The following is a 22482-nucleotide window of genomic DNA, read 5'->3' on the forward strand; positions in this document are numbered from 1 at the left end:
GCAACGCTCCCCCACGGTTTACGAGATGGAGACGCTCAACAACGGCTGGATTTTTGCAACTGGCCACAAAATTCCGTGCACGACGACCCACAATTCCTCCGCAACATGCTATTCTCGGATGAATCCTCGTTTGCAAGAGACGGCCCTTACAATCACCAAAATAATCATGTTTGGGAAGACACACTCCACATTGGGGGATATGAACACCGTCACCAATTTCAATTTGGGCGCTTGAATGTTTGGATTGGTATTGTTGGAAACCGGTTAATTGGTCCAGTATTCTTACCGCAAAATCTAAATGGCCAGAGTTATTTCGATTTCTTGAGAAATGAGCTAGAACAACAACTTGACGAACTGCCGTTGGCGCAACGAGCAAGACTGTGGTTTCAGCAAGACGGTGCCCCACCTCATTACCACAGAGCCGTGAGAGATTACCTAAACAACGAATTTCCACAACGATGGATAGGGAGTAACGGTCCCGTCCACTGGCCTACAGTGTTGCCTCTTGATGAGAAGTACCTTCTGTGGTACACAATAAAAGATATGTCAAAGATCTTCGGGGCTTACTCCAAACGTGTAGATGCGTTACCAACCAGTTTTTAATTTGTGCAAGGGCTACTATTTACCTACGCGAGATATAATCGAAAGGCGCATATTTTAGAATTATCAAATATTGTATTTTGAATTTTCAACATTTTTTGTTAAATTTTGTTTTTTCGAAATCTGAAGTCAACGTAATTTACGTAAGCTCAGATTTAAGCTACGGACTTTATTCTGCCTTTTGGTGATTGTTTTGTTTCTTTCTTCAACCAACCATCTGATTTTTATACTTGATCGATGTCAGCTCTTCCAGAATTCCGAACAGTCTTGTTCCTCTCCAGCGGTTCTTCGTGTGTTACGATAGTTTTATTCGAATTTTCTGCTTTTGTTCACTTCTTTCCTTCGAGAAAGCTGCTCTCGACAGTAAAAGGATCTGTTATTTTTCCCCTCTTGACGAATGATTCTTTGACTTAGTGTTTCTACCAGATTTATTTCGCTGATTTATCAAGGAACACCATCAAATAGCAAAATGTTATTTTGAGTATTTATAAAATATATTTTTATATTGGTTTTTTATGTTCTTTAGATTGGTTTTCAAAAGGTCTTGAAAACGTTTCAAATCTACGCGTTAATTTATGGCTTTTGATACAAAGCCCTTACGAGCTCATGCGTTTTGCATTTGAAGCACATTTATATCCAAAATTACTTCAATTCTAAATAGTATCGATATAGCCTAACGAGGTCAACCCAGTGCTTAACTGGGTCAGGGGGCAAATAATATTAGGCACTCTATTTATCAACAGAAACTAAATATAAGTTTTTTGTGTGTAATTCTGGATACTTCTTTTGAAATAGTTTTCCATGTAGCATATTTTCTATTCAAACCTCTAAAAACCCTTAAAGATATCTCCGCAATTCAGAGTTATTTACTAAAAACGTAATCCCAGTTCAATACCGCCCGGTATAAATTTTTAATTTTAATTAAAATAATTGAGACGAAACAACCGAGTTTAATTTATGCAGAATAATATAAATTAAGTAGTTACAACAGTGAGTTAGACGTACTAAAACAATGCACAATTGAATTTAACCCTCATTTACAGAACAAGTTTATCAGTTAAATATAATACGAAGCAAATTTTAATGAAATAAATATCTACAGAGGGTATTTGTATTTTACGAAATACTTGCCGCATCTTTAACGCTCATTTTATTTCAACACCCGCCCTAGATTAAGATACCGTAGAATAGCTATATTCGACATCTGGTAGTGGACGACTCGTATACTTCCTGTTGACGTTGTGAACAATATCATTTAATGACTCGCACGCCCAGGAAATCAATGACTGCATTAGGAATCGTAGATGTCCAAATATCCACACCAATAAAAAATGTATTAACAAGAAGCGAAAAACTTACCATTAACAAAGCACAGAAAGACACTTGACTAAACGACAGCTCATATAGCAATAAATGACCGTAGACGGAATAGTTAGGGCTCTTTATAAATAAAAACGAACGAACCCAATTGATGAACTGCATTAAACATCTTAATCAGTCGAGAAAACGTTTAAAATAAATTACGAAATAATGACGACCCAGTTAAAAACCAGACCAACATAAGTGTAAGAGCACGATGTTTACAACTCGATATTTTCTTCATAAATGAACTATTACGTTTAAAAAATCTAATACGCTAAACACACAATAGATAAAAATATACGACTGAAAAATCGAAATAAATTACAAAAAACAACGGGTTCTACCCTTTCACCATCTGCATAAGTTTATAAATTTGATAGGGGCCATATTATAGGAGATGTCACCCGAAGAATTATCTCGCATGTGCTGAGTGATGTCCTCGCCCAGGCTTTTAACTGGGCGGGAAATAATAAACATTATTTTAAAGGGCTAAAAATAAAAGATGTAGTTGTTGGTTGGTTATTATTTACACAGTATATAAGAAAATTATCATTTAAAAATTCTCTAATTAGTAATTTAACTATACAATTTTACAAAGGTGCCGTACGAGAAAGTCACCTGTGCCAGACAACGCCAGAAAAAGAGATAGAGGACGCCATAAAAGAGTGGTTAAAACAAGCAAAAGGAAAAAGCCAAAAAAAAAGGAAGTCAGATGAGCTATTAAATTCATTACAGGAATAGTCCGATTAGGATTTACATAACCAAAATATTGTACTTTTTAAATATAATAAAATGATTTGAATTTAAAATGCTCAGTAGCAAAAATGTAAGTAACGAAAAGCAGGTAAATTTACTTACTATATAAGAAATTCAGTAAAATTAAGTTTAAAACCGTAAATGGCACGAATTTTATATAAATTGTTAATTAATTATTAATCGTAACAACACGCTACTTTCATTCTGAGAAACTTACAAATAAATCGTATAATACGAAGTACTTCTTCCCGAAATATATGAAAATATGTCGCAAAATACCCACAATAACAATTAAGTTTATCTTAAAATATGATCTGCTTCTAAGCGAAATAAAGGTGAAAACCTACTAAAATGTGACGCTTTAAACAGTATAAAACGCAATATTAAACGCAATATTACTTGTGTAATAATCGGCTATTTTGCTGTAATAAAGCATTTATAATACGTATAAATTCATAGAGCACATACTTACTATAATCGTATCAAAAACGTAATATATACAATAAAAACACGTGCTAAATCACGTATTAACTGGTGACATGACAAACGTCAATCTCACGTGTTTTCACACGTTTTAAAAACTATAAGAATACACGTCTTATATACGTGTTGTTGCGACCTGGGTTATCTGCTGACTGCGCTAAAACAAGATTTGACCTTCCGCTTAAGCTGAGCTTATAATTTTCTTTGAACCGTAACATGTATCGTTGGTTCTGTGGTAGAACAGTCGCCTGTCATGCAGGAGGGCTCGGATTCGAATCCCGCCCGATGCGATCGCAAATTGATACTTAGACGAATACCGTAAACAATTGATGGAAACCCTGCCATTTGGACGTTGAGACGTTTATCGTAATCCTCAGCACTCGGTCCGTCCCAAAAGTCAATAAGAAGAAGTTGGAGAGAAAACACCCATACATACTAAACGCATACACAACAAACTCATCACCCACGACCGCCATAACACAAACTCAACATTAATCACACATTTTAAGTCAAAAACGAACCCGTAAACCAAATAACGAACTTTAGACCTAGCTACAATCAAACCGGATAAGCTACAGGACACGACGAATACAATTCAAAGGTTCCACAAAAAATGATCAATTTCGCTGAAGAAGATACGTTTAAGAAACAACACAACCGCGGTTCGATTCCTAGCCTCGATCGCGTTTTATATTAAAATTAGAATAATTAATTAAGTTTAATTCAATTTATAAATATTAAAAATGTATTAGTATAAATTGATGTTAATAACTTTATAGAAACCTAAAGAACTTTCGCCTAATCTGTTTCCGAAATACGTCGCAGCTTAACAAGCATCGGTGGCTCTGTGGTAGAACGCCCGCCTGTCATGCAGGAGGGCTCGAGTTTGAAACCCGCCCGATGCGATCGCAAAATCACATTCCGACTTATACAAGATGTCCAGAAATCTAAATACAAACAATCCCCCTGATATGTTAACTACATTGCATTAAAACCTAAACAACTATATCTATATTAAAAGTTTAACGGACGCAGGGCTTTATTCGTTTATTCTTTCTTTATTTTATTCCCTCACCAAAGCCCTGCCGTTATAACCCTTGGCTGTTGTGTACCAGAGAACGCAGCTTAGGTTACGGTAAGTAAAGGAATGCAATATACATAAATAGAAATAAAGATTTTATTCGTTACTTACAAGATGATTCATATCAATCGAGTCCTTATTTATTTTAAGGTTCCTAATTTTAATCTCCACCTTTCTTCTTTAGCGTCCAAACATTAAACAACGTGTTTTTCGTAACTGTATCCCTTGAAGCGCATGATCTACAACAACTCACACGCAGGACTTTGGCGCTGTCTAAAAAATCAAATGGATTATATAATTAGCGAATAAGTAGATTAGTCCATTATGAAAAGGGATAATAAAGCTAAACCCTAAAAAAATTTGAATGCAGTAGATAGGTGGTTCCTTTTAACCTAAAAAATCAAATGTCTATCGAGGGAAGCCTTCAACAGAATGTCCGTCTGTTGTATTCTCCCACCCTTTAAGTGACGTCTCAAGTAGCAAAAGAATTAAAGTTTACTTTGGTTACATGTCATTTAGTGGACCGAGCCGGGACGCGGAGGATTTCCCGGGTTTGCAGGCTGTTTTTTTATTATTGCCAATTCCTCCACGGAAAATAAACAGTCCTTCGCTAGGTGTCCACGGTAGCGACATCACTTACAAACTGCCATGTCATGGTTTTTTCCGGGAGTAAGGTGGCCTGGAACGTGAATATACCAACATCGGGACTTACGAGTCGCTAGTGGGGGAGATGAGGTTTTGCGGTAGCCGTCGTTATGGATTCACTTGCCAGCGTACTTGATTTATAGAACGATGCAGCCGCAGTGGCTGTCGTCCGAATTCTTGGCTCGTAACGATAATGGAACGGAGAGTATTGCGTGTATTCGGGTAAATGTCGTGTCGCTGCCCAGACTACAGACCATCCGTCCGGGGCTACGGTAACTTTTCAAGGAAGCGGATAATCCTCTACTGATATCATGACCAGTGGTGTAGTCGGGCCAGGGCGGGGCAGGGCGTCGCCCCGGTGCTTTTTTCAAAGGCAGGGCCCCGCCCCGCTTTGGTTTTTCCATTTTTCCAGGGCGGGCCCTGCCTCTTTTTTTCAACTTGCCAGGGCGCGCCTGGCTTCTATTTCGTATATCATTTTTCTGTGTGTGAATATGTGATAAATTTTGCCCGCAGAAAAATACCATAACAATTTCAAATCGTTACCTAGTTACGGCCAGCTTCGATCACGCTAAAAATTGAAGTTGGACGTACATTGATATCGGCCGGTACAGCCAACTTCGATTTCGCGCGTAATCGAAGTTGGCTATATACCCAGGTAGCGCCCCGGTTCTTTTTATTTTAAGACAACACCACTGATCATGACGTAGTCATCCAAGTTGATATCCGTTTCTGGCATGTGGGCAGTGTCATCATCGGAATCCAATGCTTCCGTGGAGATAAACTTGAATTCAATAAGATCAGTGTTGTCATCTCTCTCCAAACCCTCTATATTCCACTAGTCGGAGTCCCTATTGGCATGGTTTCCAGGAAGTAATGGCCAGTCTGAAAGCAACCGTTGGGGATCAGCAAGGATGGTGAACTCGTCCAACTAGGTTGTTTGCGTGGCTCTCTCGATGTGGCGTGTAGTACGATGTATCATGGTTTTGGTGATCCTCAGTAAAGGGCAATGTGAACGCCCTACGATGGGGATATGGCTTGCGGGACCTAAAAATAGTAATCCTCCGTTTTCGACCAGGCACAGCCTACATGGACAGAACGCTAGTTGAAGCCTGCCAAGGGCTCCTGGTCTGAGAATGACAACCTCATTGTTGTCACGTAACACTAAGATTTTAGGTAAGGTGGTGCGTTGTCCCATCAGCTCTATTTCGAGGTTATTAATACTGCCCACTATCAGGGGCGTCGGATATTCTGAATTGCTGGCGAAGAAGCTCGTTTTCAATTCCTCCGATGGGCACTTTCGTTTTAGCTTTAGGTGATTTGCTGCTTCGGAATGTAGGGATTTTATACTCAAAACCTTTCGTCGCCCTCCTAGCCTAAAGGAGACCCAACGACCAAGCCTACAATGGTGAGTTTGATCCTCCCTCCCTCGTAACCTCCGGGGTTAGCGAGTTTGGAAAGGGATGTCTAGGGGATATTTGCTTAAACATTAAATTCCGGGTTGTCATTACACGAAATTCAAAATCAATTCAATTCAATTTCCATTTATTAGTTTCTTTAAATAGATCATCAATACTTAACATTTAATTAAAGAAGGTAAACCAAATAAAAACAAGAAAACAATTACAATAACTAAACACATACTGAGCGCTACAGGTTACCAAGGTAACCAAACTTAACAAAATACATTAGACAATATGACACTTATGAAATAATTCAATTTACATAACATCTGATGGCCACAGCCATCCTCCTTATTCCAAAATACTTTTTTTGACGGTCCGGATTGGCGGTCTATGATGGTCGTGGTCCTTATCCGCACTTGTTGCTATTCCTGATCACGCGCAAAAACTCGGTAGCTTCCCCATAACTGGGAACAACTATTTGAAGCTTTATTTTGTCATTTCCGACCGAGAACATCTCTAGCTACGCGAGACCGTAACGTTATCCGCACTTTGCGCCACCGCAACTTCGCATTTTCAAAGTCCGATTCTGGGACAACTTAGAGAGTGTCTTCGACCTTATGGAATAAAGGTGAGACCCAAGCCAGTTCTGGCCAAGAGGGCGCAAAAACCCTGGTTTTTTTCGTGGCCAAAGTCACGTGTCTCCAATCAGAGGGCTCGAGACCATAAGTCCTGGCTGGACCCAACCAATCGCCAGAAAAGCGTTATGATACTCATTTTAAATTTTCGGTTCCCACAAGCGGGACACCTCAATTGGTCAGCCGTAGCGTCCCCAATACATCATGGTTTGCAATTATGTCAAGCCTGGCACCATCGAGACACCAGGCATATATCACACATCACTTTTAAAAATATAATACAAAAAGTAGAAATACTCCAAATAAGATAATTAGCAACCCTCAATTAGGACTTGTTGTAAAAGGAACTGCAGGTAAAGAGAGAAAGGTTTTAGGTGGCTCACGGTGAATTGTTCAAATAATAGGGGTACTCGCTAATCCCGAAGAGAGAAAAAATAACGAAGGGGGAATTTAGGCTACCTCTGGCCACAAGGTCACCTTTTCAACCCCCTCACATAGTGAGCGTCCGAAGCGCGGCGCGGTCACTTCAATGAGAACAGTCAAGGCTAAGAATAACTTCTCACGGGTCCACCTGGTGGTGACGACCAGCATCCCCATCAGGTGGCCCTAAAATTACCCCAACCCGTTAACTTTCCTGGAAACGACAAGGTCCGATTCTGACTAACGTGGGAAAGAAAACATTATTACAGAATAAAAATTAAATCGGGCTTCTGAATTAACTAACATTAATACATTACTAAAATTGGTCGCTACAGGAACTAATCAGTTCTATATCGGCATGCTTAAGTCTATTGATGCAGGCCATGGTACAGTGCAACCCGCTAGGCGAATTACGACTTTATGGGTCATACAACGAGTCAAAAGAGGGGAAAAAAACAAGATTGTTGGTGATGAGGTAATTTCTCATTTACCTTCCTGATTCGTTCCCAAGGGGGATTCGATATTGCTATCCGTGTAAAATGGAAGTCATCTGCCTTGAGCTCTTGACTCCCAGTAGAACGGAAATATTTCGCAAAGTCTGGTTTCGACTGAAGTTGATCGTCCGTTAAACGTTGATCGGTAGCAATCAACGAGTCGTATACCCTAGACGTGAAGTCAATCGTTGTCCTGTCTGGTTGATCTTCGGGCTCCGAAGCGACCCGAGGGTCTAGAGGGGGGCCGGTTACTGATTGAACTTCGTCCTGAAGAGAACAGACAGATTCCGACGGAATTACAGCTGGTGGGACAAAGTGGAAGGAGCGTCAAGGTCAAGACGATCCTCTCCCCCCGCAACAGGCCGGGATCCGAATGAGGAATAATGGATTGATCCGTGATATAGAGCTTCAGCTGGGCGATGTTACACGTACCGCTATAGGATCACCAGTAAGGGCATCGACGAGCTCATACACCAAGGACGATAGTTTTCGAGTGATTCTCAAGGGACTCTCCCATTTGGAGTAAGATTAGCATTACGGTATAAGGCGCCTTGGGAAAGTTCGTAGGTGTCCGCCCAGACGAGGGTTCCCACGTTATATTCGATGGCATCCCTACGGAGATCGTAGTATTTGCGCTGATGAACTTGAGCTTTCAATTCCAATTAAAATAATTAAGTATTGTAAACCTCATTTCATTTCCAGTTAAAATGTACTTTGTAAATATTGTCGGCTTAGCATTTTGTATATTTACTTTTGGGGTGAAACGGTTTGGGAGTTATTAGTGTATTGTATATTTTGTCATTGTATATTTTTAAGAGTGTAATCATTTGAGTGCAGGTGGCTTTCGGGGTTTCCTCGGCGCCAACCTTCTTTGTCCAAATAACGAAAGATTTTGTGGAAAGTTTTGGATTTGGAGACGGGTTGTGATCGGGGCTCGGACAATTCCCGCTTCTTTTGGGGAAATCTGCCTGACGTCACGGCTCGCTCGGATCGTAGGATAATCGGGGTTTAACCCGCCAGTTGGGGGAGGAGAGTTATGGACAATTTTTGAGAGCGAGCTGAGTTGGAAAATATCAGTGCCTGGAAAAGAGCGTCCCTAGTTAGTTTGTTATTCCTGTGTGCTGGGGAATTTAGTAATTTTGTGCTTTTCTGTAATAAACAGTTGTTAAGTTTTTCAAATACGTGCATTTATTTTTAGAGTTTTAAGCCAGTCCGGTTATTAAAAATAGTTTAGAGTAATCGCGCGAAGAGGGAAATGTTTCAGTCCGTTTTCTCTTCGGGTTAAAGTTAATCTTTAACCCCCTTTAAGTAATTAGCTCTCCCATTGACGGAAAATCCGTCACATTTTTTTGGTGCCGAAACCCGGGACCTTTGGATAGTTTAATGCGGATTGGTGCGATAAGCAAGTGAACATCAGTCATCATGACGGAAGCAGCGGCGGCGCTAGCCGTTAGAAGAGAATTAATGAAACTCGTTAAGCAGCGAGGGACCCAGCGAGGAGTCGTCACTACGCAGAGCAAAAAGATAGAGGATGAGTTATCCCAAGTTCCACTAAGCATCTTAAAACTCCAGGACAGCATTGCGCAATTAAACTCCAAGGAGGCGAAAATTGAGGAACTTGACGGAAAAATCCTAAATCTAATTGAGGTGGATTTAGACTACGACACGGAACTGTTGGAGATCGAGGTGCGGAGCGAGAAACTGGTTCTTTGGAGAGACCGGGCCCAACGGTACATTGCGGGGAGCGGGTCGCCGCAGCAGCCCGTTCAACCATCCGTTCAGGAGCAAGTCGCCGGACCATCGATTCGCCTGCCCAAGCTGGAGCTTAGAAAATACGACGGTGACGGAGAACAGTGGCTAGAGTTTTGGGGACAGTACGAAACCGCTATTCATCTAAATGATGCAATACCGAAAAAAAAAGATAAGTTTCAATATTTGAAGTCGCTTTTGATAGGAAAGGCTCAAAGGGCCATAGAAGGTTTAACCTTAACTGAAGGAAACTATGATGAGGCAATTGATATTTTAACTAAGCACTTTGGACGCAATGATTTACAAATTAGTAACAGACTAAATAAGTTTTTATATACGATGCCCACAATCGAAAGTTCGAGGGACGTAGAAGCACTTAGAACTTTGCATGATACCTGTAAAATAGAAATTCGGAACCTCGACGCCATGGGCCGTTTTAGTAGAAATTATGGAGAATTATTGGCGCATATTATTGGAGGCCTTCTGCCCATGGATTTATCGTTAGCTTGGAAAAGAGGTAGAACTGACGAGCAGCTTTGGGATTTCAAAGAATTGTTAGCATTTTTAAATTCTGAAATTCAATGTCGCGAGAGAGCTATTGCCGTTCACAGAGGCGCGCCCCAACAAAGACCGAAAATTAACAATAATATAAATAATTCTAGTTTTAATAGATATGGAGAAAGGAACGGCCAAGACCGCTCTCAGACGAGTAAAAGTAATTTTTCTCCCAGACCCCAATTTCCGCCTTCGGCCGCGGCTCTGAATACTGGCGTAGCTCCCAAGAATGCGTATTTTGTAATAATTTTGAGCATCCATTTTACTCTTGTCAGTCTAAATCAGTAGCTGAAAGAAGAATATCGCTTTCCAAAAACAATTATGTTTTCTATGCCTAAGAAATAATCATAAGTCAGATAGATGTAACGGTAGAATACGAAATTGTAGAAATTGTAGAAGGAAACACCATCAAATATTGTGCGAATTTAATTCAAGTAAAGATGATGAAACTAAATGTAATTCCGAGGTTAATGCACCCCAATCAGGTTTAGATCAAGAAAGGGGCGGAGAAAGGTCAAACCAAAGCGTAGTGGCAGTGGGTACTATGGTGCACGACTCCAATTCGGGTGTAGTTTTACTACAGACAGCGGTAGCAAACGTTGAAGACCGGAGAGGGTCAAAAACTAGAGTTCGAGTTTTATTAGATGGCGGAAGCCACAGATGTTTTGTTAGACAAAAATTAGCGAGTGACCTTGGGCTAGAAGACGCGGGTTTAGAGGCGTTGAGTATTCACCCGTTCGGCGGCAACCCCATCACCTCCCAGAGAAGGAAGGTGAAAGTAGTATTGAGCAACTTTCGTACCGGAGAAAAAATAGAAATAGTGGCTTTAGAAATTCCAGAAATTTGCGGGGCTGTCTTCTCTATGCCAGGAGAGGACATTAGAAAGGAAATGAAAGCTAGAAATCTAGAATTAGCTGACGTAGCGGACCCAATGAGCGAAAACGCGAGCGCTCCTATAGATATTTTAATCGGTGCAGATTATTTTTGGAGAATTGTCGAAAGAGAGATGGAGAACTTAGGAGAGGCGTTAGTGGCAATCAAAACAAAGCTAGGGTGGACCGTACAGGGCACGACTTCCATGACTTCATCTTCAATCGGGGTAAATTCTGTAGCGGTGATGCACGTACGGGTTAGGGCCGGAGAAGACCTATTGTCTCAGAAATTAGAATCTTTTTGGAATCTTGAGGCCATTGGGATAACCGATAGAGCAGTTGAAGATAAGTTAGACCAAGATAATATCATTAAATCGTTTGAAAGTAATATCAAAATTAAGGAAGGACGCTATGAGGTGGCGCTTCCGTGGAAATCAAACAAAGATAAATTAGGCGATAATTACGAGGTGGCGAAAAGGCGCACTAAAAATTTAATTAGTAAATTAAAGGCAGATCCTATTAAATTTTTAAGCTACGATGCGGTAATTAAAGATCAATTAAACAATGGGATAATCGAAAGGGCTGAGCTAACTAGAGAGGTAGCGGAGCAATGCTATTACATTCCCCATCGGGCAGTGATAAAGTAGGACAGTTTAAAGACTAAACTGAGAATTGTTTACGATGCTTCATCGCATTCGGCGAATTATCCTTCTTTAAACGACTGCCTGGAAGCGGGGCCAAACCTAACGCAAAAGCTTTTTAGGATTTTAGCTCGTTTTCGCGGTTATAAAGTCGCGATCGCCGGGGACGTGGAAAAAGCGTTCCACCACTGCCCACCAGATAGGTATAAGACCTGAAGATAGAGACGCGTTACGTTTTCTCTGGGTGGATAATTTAGAAGGGGGAGAATTTCAAGTGTTTAGGTTTACACGGGCGGTATTCGGGGTAACATCAAGCCCATTTTTGCTCTCCGCAACCGTCAAACACCATGTCCGGAAATTTGATAAACAATACCCTGAGGCCTATCAGTCCTTAATGGAAAATCTATACGTAGATGATAACATCTCAGGGGCTAGTGGGGTAGAAGAAGCTATTAAATTAATTAGTGATTCGACCGAAATTATGTCAAAGGCGGGTATGAATTTACGCAAATGGCGCAGCAATTCGCCAGAAATTAGAGCAGAGTGGGGGGACCAAATTAAAGGGCTAGGTCAAAATTATCTACCTAGTCATTCGCCTCTAAAAGTTTTGGGGATGGCTTGGGACGAAGTTAAAGACATATTAACCTTTGACGTATCGGAGCTATTGAAATTTATAATTACGAAAAAGAATACGAAGCGCTGGGTTTTACAAGCCGTTGCGAGGCTATACGATCCACTAGGGTTAATATCTCCATTTTTAATTCGAGCCAAAATTTTATTGCAGGAAATGTGGGCCTGGGGGGACGACAATAAAGCGAGTAAGTTAGGCTGGGATATAAAGTTGCCCCCTGAGTTGTCAGTCAAATTTGACATTTGGTGCGCGGAACTTCCAGAGCTGAAAAGACTAGAAATTCCCAGATTTTATTTTGAAAATGCTCCAAATGAAGAAGGGTCACAAGTAGAATTGCACGGCTTCGTTGATAGTTCAATTAAAGCTTACGCAGCAGTAATATATGTGCGCCGAAGGTATGCCAATGGTCAGGTAAACACGGCCTTGGTAGCTTCAAAAACTCGAGTAGCGCCCTTAGATAAAATTAAAATGAAAGGAACAAAAACTAAATTAAATCAAACTTTAACCCTGCCTAGACTAGAACTAATGGGTGCTGTGTTGGGTGCTAAGCTCATGGCTTGCCTATTAGATACATTTCATTACCCCCCGAGCGTAGTTAAAATGTGGAGTGATTCCACGATAGTATTAGATTGGTTAAAAGGGGACAAGCCGCCTGAAACATTTAAACCATTTGTAGCTAATAGAGTTCAGGAAATTCTTAAACTTACCGATGCCGTCTGCTGGGGACATTGCGCGGGAAAAGAAAACCCAGCTGATTTACCCACGAGAGGGAAAACTTTAAATGAATTGAAAAATTGTCTACTCTGGTTTTGCGGACCACAATGGTTTGTAAATGGAGATAACTCAGATTCAGAGATAGAATTAAAAAGGGTAGACGAATTAGAATATCAGGATGAATTGCGCGCCAAGGTCGCTAAAGTAAGTTTAGTTGTGGGAGCGGCTGAAGAGTCAGAAACGCCAGTGCTAGATTTAGCCAGGTACAGCTCCGCTGTTTTGGTTTGGCGATTAACCGCTAGAATTCAAAGGTTTACCAGAAATGCTAGGTCAAAAAATAAAATTAGTGGACCCCTAACTACTGAAGAACTAGACAATGCTGAAAAGTATTGGATTCGGATAGCGCAACTAAAAAGCTTCCCCGTGGAAGTGCAATGCTTGAAGTCTAAAATAGCTCTACCCAAAAAGTCAAATTTGTTTTCATTAAATCAATTCCTCGATGAGGATGAACTTGTGTGCGTGGCCGGTCGAATAGACGAAGCAGACCTAAGTTACCGCCAAAAACACCCTTGGATCTTGTCCGCGAAGCATAGACTGACGGAACTGGTCGTTGACGACGCTCACATTCGTTTAAAACACGCGGGTGTAGACCAAACTCTCGTGGAAATAAGAGAAAGGTACTGGACTCCGAAAATCCGGCCTTTAGTGAAAAAAGAAGTGCACGGGTGCCCTAGGTGCAAAAGATTTCGCGCCAAAAGTTCGCGTCCAATAATGGCTCCGCTTCCGGCGTCAAGAATTAATCAAGCGCCACCCTTCTCAGTTTCAGGGGTGGACTTCGGAGGCCCATTGTATGCAAAAAATGGGAGCAAATGTTACGTCGCGCTGTATACCTGTGCCGTCACGCGTGCCGTTCATTTTGAACTCGTGTCGAGCTTATCTACGAAACATTTTTTATTGAGTTTCCGCCGATTTATTTCGCGCCGTGGGATAGTTCAAGTCATGTACAGTGACAACGCTAAGACGTTCAAATCCGCGGAAAAAGAGTTGAATCAACTCGTAACAAATTTGCGCAGTCCCGAAATCTTGAGTTATTTCGGAAATCTTCGAGAATCGTGGAGGTATATCGTGGACCGGGCCAGTTGGCACGGTGGTTTCTACGAGAGAATGATTAAAAGCGTGAAAGAAGCCCTCAGAAGGTCGTTAGGCAACGCGCGTCTAGATTTCGAAGAGTTAGAAACGGTGCTACTCGAAATTGAGGCAATGGTGAATTCGCGACCGATTAGTTTCGTGTATCAAGACGCTGGGGAACCAGCCCCTTTAGCACCGTCCCACTTCCTAGTTGGAAAACGGTTGACCGCGCTTCCTTCTCAAGTTTTTAAGGACAGTGAAATAGAGCCAGTACACAGAGAAGACCTAAGGCGTCGCCAGAAATACTGGCAAACATTGTTAGAACGATTTTGTGTTCGATGGCGTGAAAATTACCTTTTGGAGCTTAGATCGGCCCATCATCGCCCAATGTATGGCCCTACCAAAAAATTGGCCGTTAATGACGTAGTATTAATCGGAGAGCCAAAAATGCCTCGATTACTGTGGAAAATAGGAGTCGTTGAAACTCTAGGTGCTAGAGGTAATGTAGTGCGTTCATGTATGGTTAGATTACCTAATGGAACACTCTTAAAGCGTCCAGTTCAAATGTTGTATAATTTAGAATTTTAGTATCGATTGAACTACATTGTAGTTCAAGGCGGGAGTGTGAAATTACGATGTACGTTTTACTTATTTTTTATTAATTCCATGTTCATTTCCAATTAAAATAATTAAGTATGGTAAACCTCATTTCATTTCCAGTTAAAATGTACTTTGTAAATATTGTCGGCTTAGCATTTTGTATATTTCCTTTTGGGGTGAAACGGTTTGGGAGTTATTAGTGTATTGTATATTTTGTCATTGTATATTTTTAAGAGTGTAATCATTTGAGTGCAGGTGGCTTTCGGGGTTTCCTCGGCGCCAACCTTCTTTGTCCAAATAACGAAAGATTTTGTGGAAAGTTTTGGATTTGGAGACGGGTTGTGATCGGGGCTCGGACAATTCCCGCTTCTTTTGGGGAAATCTGCCTGACGTCACGGCTCGCTCGGATCGTAGGATAATCGGGGTTTAACCCGCCAGTTGGGGGAGGAGAGTTATGGACAATTTTTGAGAGCGAGCTGAGTTGGAAAATATCAGTGAGGCCGGTTACATGGGGGTTCGAAGCGCGCATTATCGGAAGGCGGGTTTTACCCCTATTCGGCGAAAAGCGCTTTAAAGGGACTGGAAAGGGAGGCTTGCGGGGGGTCAAAGCGCATTCAAAAAACGTCGTCAGTGACGTCAAAAACGGAACATAGCGTATCCAATACATAAAAGGTATGCAAATTTAAAAGGACTTTTAAAGCAAAAGTCTTAATTGATGTGGTATTTTTTTAATTTAATTATGGAAAACGTTGCCCATTTATTTAAATCTATCAAATACTGTTAACATAGTACAAAGTTGAGTGGAACTACTTTAATTCGAATCAGCCATGAATCGCCCTACCGGCTTTTCCTGTTGGACGATAAAATTCGAATTGTGCAATCCAGCGTGGTTCAATTTGTAGTGGCCGTAATTTTAGATTCAGGTAATTGTAGTCTATAATAAGAGGCTTAGCATTTTGTATATTTCCTTTTGGGGTGAAACGGTTTGGGAGTTATTAGTGTATTGTATATTTTGTCATTGTATATTTTTAAGAGTGTAATCATTTGAGTGCAGGTGGCTTTCGGGGTTTCCTCGGCGCCAACCTTCTTTGTCCAAATAACGAAAGATTTTGTGGAAAGTTTTGGATTTGGAGACGGGTTGTGATCGGGGCTCGGACAATTCCCGCTTCTTTTGGGGAAATCTGCCTGACGTCACGGCTCGCTCGGATCGTAGGATAATCGGGGTTTAACCCGCCAGTTGGGGGAGGAGAGTTATGGACAATTTTTGAGAGCGAGCTGAGTTGGAAAATATCAGTGAGGCCGGTTACATGGGGGTTCGAAGCGCGCATTATCGGAAGGCGGGTTTTACCCCTATTCGGCGAAAAGCGCTTTAAAGGGACTGGAAAGGGAGGCTTGCGGGGGGTCAAAGCGCATTCAAAAAACGTCGTCAGTGACGTCAAAAACGGAACATAGCGTATCCAATACATAAAAGGTATGCAAATTTAAAAGGACTTTTAAAGCAAAAGTCTTAATTGATGTGGTATTTTTTTAATTTAATTATGGAAAACGTTGCCCATTTATTTAAATCTATCAAATACTGTTAACATAGTACAAAGTTGAGTGGAACTACTTTAATTCGAATCAGCCATGAATCGCCCTACCGGCTTTTCCTGTTGGACGATAAAATTCGAATTGTGCAATCCAGCGTGGTTCAATTTGTAGTGGCCGTAATTTTAGATTCAGGTAATTGTAGTCTATAATAAGAGGAATGTTTTTGGAAAAAATAATGAGTTTAAACGAGAATGTAAGCTGTAAATGCCGTGGGAATTGTGTGTCAGGTACCGGAAAAGCTACTAAAAATAAAACTAATTGCAAGTGCCGTAATACCCATAAGAAATGTGGGCCTTGGTGCGCATGTGGCAAAGGCAAAACCATATGCATGAATGGTAAACCACTCGATATTGAACCACAAACCAAGAAGAAGAAAGTAAAGGAAAATTACAGTTTTGAGGTATTGGATTTCTTTAATAATCTTAATATAAAACCTGTAGTAAATCTTATTGCAAATTTATACAAACAGAGAATAGCAAAACTATCCCATTCATTTTGAGCGATATTCTGAATAAAAATCCGAGAATAAAACTGGAAAAACACATGCCAGAGCAGGCTAACCCGAATAAAGAAGTAGAATGCAACGACAATGACCTTCCTGGTCAATCTGGGCCTGATGCTATCATTTCACCAAATAATCAGCAAGTAGCGACTAGTCAGCCACCTCCTGACCCGCAACCAGAACCTAATCCTGGAAACGGACCAGATTGGTGTTTCTGCACAAAGTGTGGCGATATGGATTCACCAGTGGAAAAACAATGTTGTACCAATGCAAGGTATTTACATTGAGAATGGATTTTTATTATAAATATTGTTGAATTGAAATTGCCTTATTTTACATTTAGGGGCACAGGTTGTATTACGGATCATTTGGACTTCATAAGATTAATTTTAGATCGAGAAGTATTACGTCTGCAAATGAATATTCGTCGTGATGCAATCAATGTTCGGGCTTTGAATACAAATCGTTTCTATAGGCATGCTGGCTATAAGCAATACATTGCGTGGCAAATTGGCCCTATGGGTAGGCACAATCGTAGAGTTATCCCATCTTGTTCTGTGCTGAAAATAAGAAGTGTCTATCCAAATCCACCTGGAAGAAAATTACAAGGGATTTGAGGCTGTTGCACCACCGAACCAAAACCAAGGTCATTGATTTAGGTAAAATTAGAAAATAAATAAAAATGGTTCTTGTGCATGTAATATTGATTTTTATTTACATCTCACAACACTTCCAAGCTTTTATTTTTCAATAAAAATTCTTTGGTAGAAATTGGGATTCTTCATTTGTAGATAATAGTTCGCTGCATGTAAATTGATTTCTGGAAATTCTGGCTTTTTCTTCTCGTAGAAATATTAGTTCGTCTTTAGATAGGCCTGGTGTTTCCTGGCAATTTGCCTTCTTAGGAAAAATGTCATCAACTTTCCTAACAACTTCCTTAGATAAGGTCAAATCCAACAAGTTTTGAAATGGTTTCATGCATTTAACTATTTTGACTGGGACAGCGAAATATTTTGACGATAATTTTGAGCATTTTTTCTTATACCTGCAAATTAAAATTATTGTAAATTTAAAATTTATTTAGCTAAAGAAAAGAAACCTTAGTGTTCCTGTTTTGGTAGTTGCTTGTGGTCTATATACGTTCGAATTAAAATCGATTGCTGCCAAAAGATTCCTTACAACATAGCCCTTTGACCTAGCCATAAATAAGGAAACATTTACTGGTTAAGCATAGTTATTTATAATTAAAATTTATAATTACCCAAACGGTAACTTCTTCAAAGCGTAACTCAAAATGAGAGCGTGAAATGATTCGAGTGATCCTGTATGTCTAAATATTATATATATTTATCTAATTATATAAATATTAAAATGTAAATAAAAATTAAACAACCAACCTAAAATTTTCATAAAAATGAAAATCTTGCAGAAAGGTTTTATCCAAAATAATAGACACTAGTTTGTCATATGCAGCACTCTCGTAATCTAGCCAGGATTTATTCCTATCTTCCTCAGTAAGGTCCTCATGATAACACGAACCCATACCCCAATCATGTTCATTAGTGACGTGATGTAGCATTGTAGACCAAAGCTCCTAAATTGTTTTAATTTAAAACTTTAGTTTTTTTATTTAGTATTATGTTGAATCCAGAATCACCTTCATCAGATCTGAATCCTGTTGGCAGTTTCCTGCAGACCACCAAAAGTGGTTGATAATCGAGTCTATCCAGTCACCTATTGCACTACAACCTTTTTCCTTGCTAGCCTAGAAATACATCAAACAGATGAGATGGAGACTACTTTTCGAACAAATTTTAAAACAGAAGAGCGGTAGTTTCAAAAATATTAAGTTTTCACGCGCTTTCTAATGAGTGTGATTTGATTAGTAATCCGGCCTCCGCTGAAATCGCTACCGCGTTATTTCGAGAGAAAAGAAGAAAGATATTTTGGATGAAGGTCCGAAGTGGCGATTGGTGGGATCGAATTGTGAATAGTAATTTTGACGATGACGACTGGGTGGAAAATTTTCGCATGTCTAAGGAAGGTTTTGATCAGTTATGCGACAGAGTTAGCGAAGGGATGAAACCATCGGAAATATATGTAAGGAAACCAGTTCCGGTGAGAAAACGAATAGCAATCGCGGTGTTCAAGCTAGCCAGCTGCTGCGAATTTCGTGTGGTAGCTAACCTTTTCGGAATCCACAAGTCCACGGTCATTAAAATATTTAGAATGTTTTGCAAACTGATTTCGCGTTCAATGATATCGGACTTCATATCCTTTCCAAATGAAGAAGAAGCGATTGAAATTGCGAAGCAATATGAATTACAATATGCAATTCCACAAGTTTACGGGGCCATCGATGGAACCCATATTCCAATTATCGCTCCGGAGGAAGGACATAGGTATTATTTTCTATATTATGTTAAAGGATAAATATTTTTTTAGGGATTTCATAAATAGGAAACAATACGCATCGTATGTTTTGCAAGCGGTAGTCGATAACAAATTACGGTACTTTTTATACATTGCACCAGAAGTGTATAATATATCTCTTACGTAAGAGATATTTTATAAACCTCTGATAGCGCTACTAATAAATATTTTAATTTAAGTTTTTTTTGTGTTTTAGCTTTCGCAATATCAGCTGCAAGGTGCCAGGTAGCGCCCACGATGCCCAAGTTTTAAAAGAATCAGAAATTTTTAAAAAATCGCATCTGTTACCAAAAGTAAAACTTTTATAGGATTTTAGTGGGTATTCATTCCTGGGTATGCACGAGTTTGAGGCCCCTTTACGAGATTACAGGCCCTATTAAGTCTAGGAAATCTGCTACTCAATAATAGTTTATGGAGGCCCAATAATGTTTTTGTCTTTAAATAATAGCTTTTGGAGGCCCCTTTCAAATTCAGAGGTAGGCACGTGCCTACCTGCGCTTATTGCTGGCCCCACCATTGGTTCTATATTTATGGGTGTATATGAATAAATTCATGATTGCAGCATGTCAAATAACTTGATTTCTTTGCCTCTTTATTCTATAGGCTCCACGACTAATTAATGGAGTTAACGTCCCGTTAATGATTTTGGGCGATCCAGCTTACCCGCTGTTACCTTGGTTAATGAAAGCCTTTAGAAACGATGCTTCATTAACCAAGGAGCACGAATCATTCAATGTTTATATGAGTTCTGCTCGTATGACGGTGGAAACAACATTCGGACCTGGTGTAATGCTGTTTTGGAAATTTGTAAGGGGACTTGTTAGAATATTTCTTCGATAATTATGGGCTAGAGAATTAATGTAATAATTATGTGTCAGTGGAGTACTGCAATAATTAGGGGTAGGTGTGGTACTGTTTTGGTAATTGTAGGCCGTAGAAGTGTTGTCATAATTATGGGCTTGTAGATTGTTGCTTCGGTGATTAGTGGTAACTGGTGGAATATTGCTTTGGTAATTAGTGCTGACTGGTGTAATTTGGCTTTGGTGATTTGTGGTGACTGGTGGAATATAGCTTTGGTAGTTATTGGTTACTGGTGTAATTGGGCTTTGGTGATTTGTGGTGACTTGTGGAGCATTGATATTGGGTTGTTTAGCTGCTGCATTAGCAACTTTTTTTCTTTTTAATAAAAGATCAGCAGATGGGTTTGGTCCCTTCATAGGTACAAAGACGCTTTCCTCCGATGGCCTTTTTTGTGGTCTTGAAGTTTGACTAGTTGATTCAAAATTTTCTTGATATGGTTCTGGACTTGGAACTGATATGGTTGATAATTCGGTAGTCCCCGATTTAATTAACATTTGACACATCATAGATTGAAAAACGTTCATTAGACTTTTGGATTCTTCGTGAAACTTGTTCATCATTTGCTCCTCCCATTCTCTCTGTTCCTCCAATTGTTTTTCCGCCCACTCTTGGTGTGTTTTTTGACGAACGGCTTGTTGTTTCGCGATTTCCTATGCATAACCCAGAAGTGCTTTTTCGTGAATAAATAAGGGCTTTGCTCTACTTCCTAATAAATAAATGTGGTTAAAAATTAAGTAATTTATAAAATATAAAAGGTAACTAATTATTTTTACTATATTTTTGAGTTGAAGTTGGGGTTTTTTCAGAGCTTGGTCCAGCTTCTCCAACCCTACCATCCTTAGAATCATCGTTAAATTCGACACCTCCAAAATTTGTTTTACGCTTTTCTATACGTTATTTGATAAATCTTATCAATAAAGCCTTTATCAAACCAAACTTTTTTTTTAATATGTTCTTACTTGAATTTTTAGTTTCGGTCAGTTCTACATCAGACTCCAAATGATCTGGCTCCAAAATTTCTTCTTGATGTTTTTCTTTAATTTTGAATGTTATTAAAGGTATCAAATGAAATAAAATTGTAATAAAATTTTACCATGAATATACAAGCTGGATTTCTGTATTATGTTTTCTCCGTCGCTCTGGTCTAGAAGTAATTTTATAATTTAATATCGTCAATAAAATTAAAACCAACGTATTTCAGCTTGAAGAGAGTATGAGTGCCGAAAAAAGTTCGGATAAAAAATAGCATTAAAGCAATAGGAATCGTCATACTTATCGTTCTTCTGTTACTTATGCTATTATTAATAATTTTTATTGACTAAGAAATAAAATATTTTTTGTATTTATTTACATTTATATTTAATCAATAGTAATAGAGAAACCACTGAAAATTTGAGAGACGGGGCCTCTAATTTGCAAGCCTATGTACAAAAAATACCCTAGCGACGCCACTGATTCTACAGTGGAAATCTAGCATAATACCGGCAAATATGACCTATATTTAAGTTAAAAATAATGTACTTACCAGAATCAGAGGCTCCAATAATACCACTATCTACTCCTCCTTCAGCAGATTGGGCGATTGGTCGCCATCCAAAAATTTCATCCAGTTCTTCAAAAAAGGACATATTTGACGGAGCTTTTCCAGAGGTGTTATTATTTTTCTTAGCAGCGAGATATTTGCTTTTTAAAAATTTAAATCGCGTTCGGATCTGCTCCCAAGTGAAGTTTACCCCACGAGCCTCCATCTCGGTCTGCACCCTTTTAAAAATATCTTTATTTCGGTGTTTTTTACCATCTAGAGCTTGAATTATGTTTAATTCTCCAATAACACTAATTAATGTCAACGTGTCTTTATCACTCCATGATACCCTTTTCGATTCTTCGTCATTGTTTTTCTCTTTCATATTGGTTTTTCTAACTTTAAAATTAATTTTATTTGAACTCGCTAGCGTTCTAATTCGCGACTGAAAGAACAGCAGATTGTTTTTCTCAACTCTTCCTAATTTTGGGAAATACCAGAGAAGGTAGAGTCGAATAAGTCTACGTAGTTGGAAATAACGAATAAGGGGCATCTTGTTCTTTCTTGGAATGCGCTTTTGTGGTTACATGAATAGGGAAGGGCGATTTAGAGTTCGGGAAGGTCGCTTTTAGTCCGAAAACCAGTTGTCCGAGGTAGTTTTCCAGAAAGCGATTTTCGTCCTATGAAAAGCGCGTTTACCGGTGTTACATGCGATGGGTAAAACCCGCCTTCCGATAATGCGCGCTTCGAACCCCCATGTAACCGGCCTCAGTGCCTGGACAAGAGCGTCCCTAGTTAGTTTGTT

At 39.6% G+C, this 22482-nt stretch overlaps 1 protein-coding gene across 1 annotated transcript; it reads left to right on the plus strand.

Moving 5' to 3' along the window:
• Nucleotides 1–9301: 9301 nt before the first annotated feature.
• LOC149922044 (uncharacterized) lies at nucleotides 9302–19868 on the plus strand. Its single transcript, XM_090162230.1, has 10 exons — nucleotides 9302–10416; nucleotides 10571–11597; nucleotides 11848–14668; nucleotides 16829–17135; nucleotides 17205–17383; nucleotides 18547–18691; nucleotides 18748–19263; nucleotides 19307–19372; nucleotides 19491–19587; nucleotides 19857–19868. Exons 1-10 carry the CDS (start codon nucleotides 9302–9304, stop codon nucleotides 19866–19868), a joined length of 6285 nt encoding a protein of 2094 aa, XP_090018356.1.
• Nucleotides 19869–22482: the final 2614 nt, after the last annotated feature.

Source organism: Leiobunum rupestre, chromosome 11 (genome assembly GCF_980474605.1).
Source record: "Leiobunum rupestre chromosome 11, qqLeiRupe1.1.hap1, whole genome shotgun sequence".
Taxonomy (NCBI): Eukaryota; Metazoa; Arthropoda; class Arachnida; order Opiliones; family Sclerosomatidae; genus Leiobunum; species Leiobunum rupestre.